At 33.5% G+C, this 7,133-nt stretch overlaps 1 protein-coding gene across 5 annotated transcripts in view; it reads left to right on the forward strand.

Moving 5' to 3' along the window:
* SLC44A5 (solute carrier family 44 member 5) overlaps positions 1-5,947 on the forward strand; it is a 432,655-nt gene extending 426,708 nt beyond the window's left edge. For 3 of the 5 annotated variants that reach the window (XM_027536861.1, XM_027536865.1, XM_027536864.1), the window contains one exon: positions 181-2,004. In XM_027536861.1, the coding sequence (XP_027392662.1) occupies positions 181-293 (113 nt within the window). In that variant the 3' untranslated portion in view covers positions 294-2,004. Of the gene's footprint in view, positions 1-180; positions 2,005-3,427 lie in introns of those variants that run through there. The other 2 variants (XM_027536863.1, XM_027536866.1) reach the window with 1 other exon arrangement.
* The last annotated feature ends 1,186 nt before the right edge of the window (positions 5,948-7,133 follow it).

Genomic DNA, 7,133 nt, shown 5'->3' on the forward strand with positions numbered 1-7,133 from the left:
GTTGAAGCTTCTAACTTTGACTAGTATTGGCTACTTAACTGCACTAATTTGTCTTATCTTTGACTTTCTAACACTGCTTTCTCTGGTTTTTCCCTGTTCAACTCTCCAAATTCTAAAAATGCATATAATTATTCTGCCGCTGCTTGCTGCTTTTGCCTGCTTTGGCTGCTGCATATACAGGTGAAGATCTGGAAAGAAATGATGGATCAACAGAAAAACCCTACTTCATAACCCCTACCCTGCACGGAATTCTGAACAAGAAGCAACTAGTTCCCCAGAAGCAGAAAAAGTAGAAAAGCTTCAAACAGTGCCATTCACTTTTAAGTAGAAGTTTTGTAAATTAGGTCATTTGTATTGGAAAATGATGCTTTTAAGTAATGTGAAATTTCAGTACCTATTCCTGAAAAGCAAGAACCTGGTACCATCTGAGGTATCAGGCAGTTGATGACAGTAGCCTCTGTGAACTAGGATACTTTATAGACTGTGGTTCCAACTGAAGAGCAAGGTGTAAATGTCACATGTTTTCTTAAAGTCTATAGCTGAGAGTGTTTCCAAACTTTTATAACTTGGCAGGCTGTTTTCCATTGCAGCACTTTGACAACCTCTTTTTACAAATGTGTATTTGTAAAAGATATTCAGGAAATTTTTGAAAGCACTATAAATGTATAATCAATTAGCCATAAACAGGTTGATTTATAGTTAACCAGCATATGGTACTAAATTTGTAAATGTGGTGCTATGGTTATATTTATACTGTTCAAGCAAGTGGACAGCATCCTAAACTGTGATTAAACTTATATTAATGGTTCCTGGGAAGTATATTTCAGTAAGTGATTCAAGACCATGATGAATATATAGATGCTAAGGTTATACAGGTTCCACAGAGAGCATTACTAGGTAAAAACTACCATGGAACCTTCATAGGCCATTTTGTTGTCATGAAATTAAAGTTGAATCTGAGTTCTGGAATATCATTTTTAATAATATGAACCTGAGGCCACCATGAAAATATTCTGAGCAGAAATGAAATGGCCACATAACTTGTGCCCTTTGTCTATAACCCAAATAGAGATGAATCTTTATGCCCACCATATAGGAAATGGGTATGGATGTGTTTCAGAAGAGTGATTAAATCTTTTATGAGCATGCCTGTTTTTCTAGATTAAAGAGATCATGTGGGTTTGTTCTATAAAAGGTTTAATTTTAGCTTAACTTTCAGTGAAAAAAGAGACAAGATAAGACTTCAGATTTTACCCTAAGGAAACATTAGCCCTCCATAGGTACCTCAGCTGGTACCTTTACAAGGGGCATACTGTGGATTAGGAGATCTCTTCCTGAAGGGCTCAGGAGGGAAGTTATTCTTCCACCTCTGCTGACCAGACCAACAAACCAGGCTCTGGCAGCCATGCCTTAGTCTTTTGCATGGTGGAGCAAAGCATGAATCAGACACCCACATACCTTGTCTATCCATCTCCTGTGTACAAGAGCATAAGATATGGCGAACAGTGTGAAAATGTACCCCAAAGGAGTACTGGGTCAACAGTGTCCTTTTGGCTTTTACACTAAGTTTGTGTATAAGGATTATTTATGTCTTGACAAAAAGGAGCACGATCTGGATATAATCCATGTATCCAAGAAGAGAGTTAGAAATGTATAATTGTGTTATAAATTAACATGACTAGTAATTTATTTAACAACCCTGAAGTGTGGGGTCACTGACTTCCTACCAGCTTAATAGCAAGAAGCCAATGAATAGGGGAGAGTTTCAAAATATTGGTCCTTATATGGCCCCATCTTATTCTTGGCTTACTTTCTTTTACGATTGTAATCAAAAGCATCATTTGGCTTCCTATCTTGGCAAAAGCCTTCTTCACTCTCATGCTCCTTGAAGTATAATTCAGAGAAGAGTGACAACCTATATTTCTAGATAGTTGTTATTATTATTTTATTCAATAATATACCTGGATGAGAGGGGAGTTTGGGGGAGAATGGATACATGTATATGTATGGCTGAGTCCCTCATCTGTGTGCATGAAACTATCACAACATTGTTAATTGGCTATACTCCAATTTAAAATAAAAAATTAAAAAGAAATAATACAAGGTTCACAACAAAAATCTAGTCAAATAGTTACCTCTATCTTAAGTGTTGAAAATTATAAGGAATAAGTCCCCTTTTAGGAGTAGTTGAAAAATTCATAATGATGAAACAAAACAATTTTTTATTTTCTGTGTATATATCAGAATCACTCTGAGAATTTGTTATAAATATTGCTACCTGTGCTCCCCACCCCAAGAGACTCTGATGTAAGTATTTTGATGTGGGGCAGCTTGTGAATTATTAAAAAGTTCTCTAGTGATTCTGATGCACATAAAAGTTGGGAAATAACTTAAAACATAAATCAATGTATGGGAAATTAGTTGCTTATTTTCTACTTATATTCTTGGCTTTTCTAGGAATTACAAAATTATGAAAGACAAAGGAGATTCATTTGGAGATTGCTAGCAGTCATAATTTCTATTTTTAGATTCTTGGTACTAGATGGGACCCATGTATTAAATGTTTAACATTGAACCTGCTGATTAGACCAGAAGAATCGCCACAGTAAAAGTATTCATTGAAGAGGATGGAGATACATTCTAAACTTGACTATAAGAATATAACCCTTGGGTGCAAAATCATAGGAAAAGGAATGTTGTTTGGTTCAGTAGTTCTAAATAATTTTTTAATAATTAGAAAGTTCTAAGCAGAGAAGTTTTAACCCATATTATGTGCTTAATCTAGTTAGAAAAATATTTTTCATTAATTACCTCTGTGTAATTGAAATATTTAGAGAAAAATGGGTGTTGTTTTTGAGAAAAATTTGGAAGCCACTTAGAAAGAAATTAAATAACAGTGAAAAAATGGAGAAAATGGAGCAATATGTCTCAAAATTTGCGGTTCAAGGATTTGAAATATACTGAAAATTTACAAATCTTTTTAGAAAACTAGACTACTGAAATTGTTGCTTGAAACACAAAAGCAATTTTGAATTAATACAGTAAGTTAGAAGGCAAATTCAATACATAACACGTTTTAGAAATGTGAAGGTGAATTTAAAAATTCCTCATATATCTCTTGATTTTTGTGTAATTACGTTTGTTCCCTAAAAGAAGAGAAAACTTGTTTTCTCAATTGTGCAGCTGAGAGGCAGGTGCTATTGGCAGAATCAGACCTGGTACACAGAATGAGATAGTATCTTACTGACCTAACAATAAGGGCTGATTGTTTTCTCATAGTTATGTTTACAGTAACGTTGATGCCAAACTATGCTGTTTTTTTTAAATAACATTTTGAACTGCTGTAAAGCAAGTATACAGCAGATGGCGATGTTACTTCTCTTACACTTGTGCTTTGATATTTACCCTGTGCCATTCTTCCTCCTAGTGGAAGATTTAGAAAGAAACGATGGTTCTGCTGAAAAACCCTATTACATGAGTCAGTCTCTGATGAAGATTATGAACAAGCGAAATGCAGAAACCAAGAAGCAGTAGAAGTGCAATCTCGGGTCATCCTGCAGCAGTGTCACCTTTGGCTCGTCTCCTGCGTCTGTGCTGCACTTCTCTCATAAGTGCTGTGTGGAACCCTGTACTCACGACCTTGTTGGCTTTGATTTGCATGTTTTATACCAAAGCTTATACTGTAATATGTGAAGCCATCAGAAGTCGCAAGGGAATTGTTAATAACACAGAACATTTTTTATACTAAGATCTTCTGTTTGGTAATTCATTTTTAAAGAGAATGGCTTGGATGTTTTGAAAATGCTAGTGAATATGTTAATATTGTTTTAAATATTAGATTGAAAATGATACATTATTTAAACTAATAGCTCCTAATATATTTTTTAAATTACAACTAAAAGACTTCTGCAGGGAAAATTGGTAAGCAAAGTGAAAGAGAAGATTTTAAAGTTTTCCCCACTCCCGTTTGACAGTAAATCGGTAAAAGGAGCACTCCACTCCAGATTTTGCTCTAAGTATAGACTGTTTCCTATTAAACAAACTGTCAGTCATCCAGCCTTTACTACTTCGTCCTCTCTGACAAAGTGCCTTACTGGCTGTTTAATATCACCCAGCTTTTGTGGGCAAGTTTACAAACATTGTTTAAAAAAAAAATCCTGCAATGTTTAGTGATTAAAACAAGTCTTCTTGCATTTGTTTTCCTCTTAGCTTACTGGTTGGAAACCATTTGTCATTTCACTACGTTTGATAGTCTCACTGTATAGACTACATTTTGCAGCATAAACAATTTCCCTTGCGCCTAGTGGACGCTCATGAATGTGTACTACACGCAAGAAAAAACCTGAAAGGACACTTGTTGGGTTTGTTTGTTTTTTTTACTAAAAGGGAATTTAAAATGTAATCTTTTCTATGATAGATCTTTGAAAATAGGTATAAGACTACATTTATCAGTGTTTTACACAGATAGATTGGAAAGGGAAACTTTAAGAAATCACAAAGGGAAACTTTACCCCCTTAGAAAGGGTGCTCACAGATACCGTGTACTGAATAGTTCCATTTTAAATGGATTTACTGTCCATGAGTGTACTAAGTATGTTATTTCCATTCTCTAACTTTTGATATGAACTAATCTGTTTACTTACGATACTTACTTTTTATTGTGCTAATATGAACAGGAACATAATTTCTAATTCAGTTTTAAATAATTTTATTAGTACTGCTAACTTGAAAGAAAATGAATTCGGTTTGTTACTCAGTTATAGAAAGAGTCCATAAAACAATCACCCTAAGGGAACGTCAATCACACAGTGATAAGTTGTGAAAGCTTTGAGAATCAACTGTGTAAGTTACTAGCAGTTTATCTACTATCATATTTAACTATGACTTTGGATATTCTTTTATGCCAAAAACGAACTCACATGAGCATATGACAGTCTGAGCTCTGTAACCAGTGTGCTTCTGCTGTGCAGAAATATTAGGGACCTATTGTCTAAATAGCTTTGATAACTGAAGTGTTTAATATTTACTGAGATATGTTGTTACTCATTGTTTTAAATCTGTTTTTTTCTTCTAATAAAGATTTAGATAAGAAAAAAACTCTCTGCATTTTCATTTCTTTAAGCTAGAAAAACACACCTACCAGGACAAGATTTCCTCTGTATCAAATATCTTGATTTCTTTTAAAATCTCGATTTATCTTTAAAATGGTTTTTCACTGTTCCTAGCTGTGCATTGATTGCCAAACCAAATAACTGAAGATGATAATTTATGCAAAGTAAGTAAGTCAAAGATGATAAATGGAGAAGAAATTGATTTTTTTTTAAACCCAAACAATGGCCTAAATTAGTTTTTAAATTTGCCAAAGATTTTCTCAGTCCCTCTTTTGGTTTTGGCCAGTTTCATAAGAAGCAAATCTCATTAGTTTAAAGGCAGGGATGAGTTTACATAGTGTAAAGACTGTGAACACAAATTAACAATAGTTTTCTAAGGTGAAATTAAACATCACTATCACTGGTTTAACTCAAGCTAAAATTTTTCTTAGGTTCAGATATTCCTTATCAAATGTATGAGTCTATTCGAAAATTGAATTATATATTAAATCTTCAAACTTTTCTTTAAAATTTAATGGGTTTCTTTAAATGAAAATATAAAATAATATTGCAGTTCTCAGGGTTATTTTAAAATGTCCTGTATCTAATAACATGCTTGTTAATATACTAATGGTTCTTTTCGTATTTAAAAAAAAAAGTCATTTGATTTCCAGAAGAAATCCAAATCCTGCTTTATATTTTAATAATAACTCCCACTTATAGGTGATAAAGTACTGATCATATATGTGAATAAATTGTTTGAAATTGGACTATGATTGATTGGATTTTTCTATGTGCCTAGAAAGTTTAAAACAAGATTGTGACTCCAAACAATAAATTCACACTATTAAAAGTTCTATGGGATCATCAGGTATAATGCAGTTATTATTTAAACTAATATTGGAAAGCAGACTGCATGCAACAATTCCTTATTTTCTTTTACTATATAGCTGACCAGCACTCATTCCAATGTATGTTCTTTCATTTTTACAAGTGGTGTCTCAGGAAATTGCTCTTAAACTCTAACCAGGCATAGCAATTATCTTCAGTATTATCTGGTTCTGGACTGAGGAACATGCTTTATAAATCAGTCTTTGTTGGCATAAGATATGGGGACAAAACTGAACTAAAATCATTATTGCAGACCATGGATATGAAATTGTGTCTTGACATTTTTTTCCAGTTTCTTGCAAATATTATTCTTAGATGTTTGCAAATGTTTGTGTTTTAAAATTTATAAGAATACAATTCAATAAATCATTGATGAAATACCTTACCAATATGGTAGGAATAAATTACTTCTCCAAAGTTACTTCTTATACTATGTTTCTACTCTTGGTGCTAAAATGGGTATTGACTTCTCAGAACCTGAGTTGCTTCCAGTCCTTAGTGAATCAATCATAACCCCAAAACAAAGCCAACCCCCATTAAAACAAACAAATTCATTTACTCATGAAAACTGTATCACTTTATGCAAGCCTTGGGCATCAGGACGATGTCACAGTCAAGGACCCTCTTTAAATTTATGAGGCCAAACTGAACTGTTCTCTTCTCCCCATTTACGACTTTCCAATTGCTTAAAATGAAACAGCATATAAACTGGCAATATCTTCTCTAATGGTTTCTGTGCTGGGAAGAATGAGGGCTGTTATGTGACACATTTAAAAGCAATCAATTCTATTTTACTATTTGAAGTCACTATTTTTCTTAACACCTCAGATCTTTTTTTCCAGCCCTTTTTTCTACTGTATGATTCAGAATAAGCAAATGGAAAAAACAATCTTGTGAATGAAGCAAAATGCCCATCTACTGCTGACTTAAAAATATAAACATCTTCATATTCTGGCCCTTTACTGTACATGGTACTAAGAGCATCACATTTTAACAAAGATGGGGGATGCTTATCAAATGAAAAGATGTTTCCATTCTGCATATAAATTAAAGTAAGCCTGGACTTAATTCATTGTTAGATTAATCTTGAAATCTCCATATTCTTCCACCCAAATGGAAGGGTGCATATGTGTCTGCAGTGTACAGAAAGAA

The sequence above is a fragment of the Bos indicus x Bos taurus genome, chromosome 3 (assembly GCF_003369695.1).
Source record: "Bos indicus x Bos taurus breed Angus x Brahman F1 hybrid chromosome 3, Bos_hybrid_MaternalHap_v2.0, whole genome shotgun sequence".
NCBI lineage: Eukaryota > Metazoa > Chordata > Mammalia > Artiodactyla > Bovidae > Bos > Bos indicus x Bos taurus.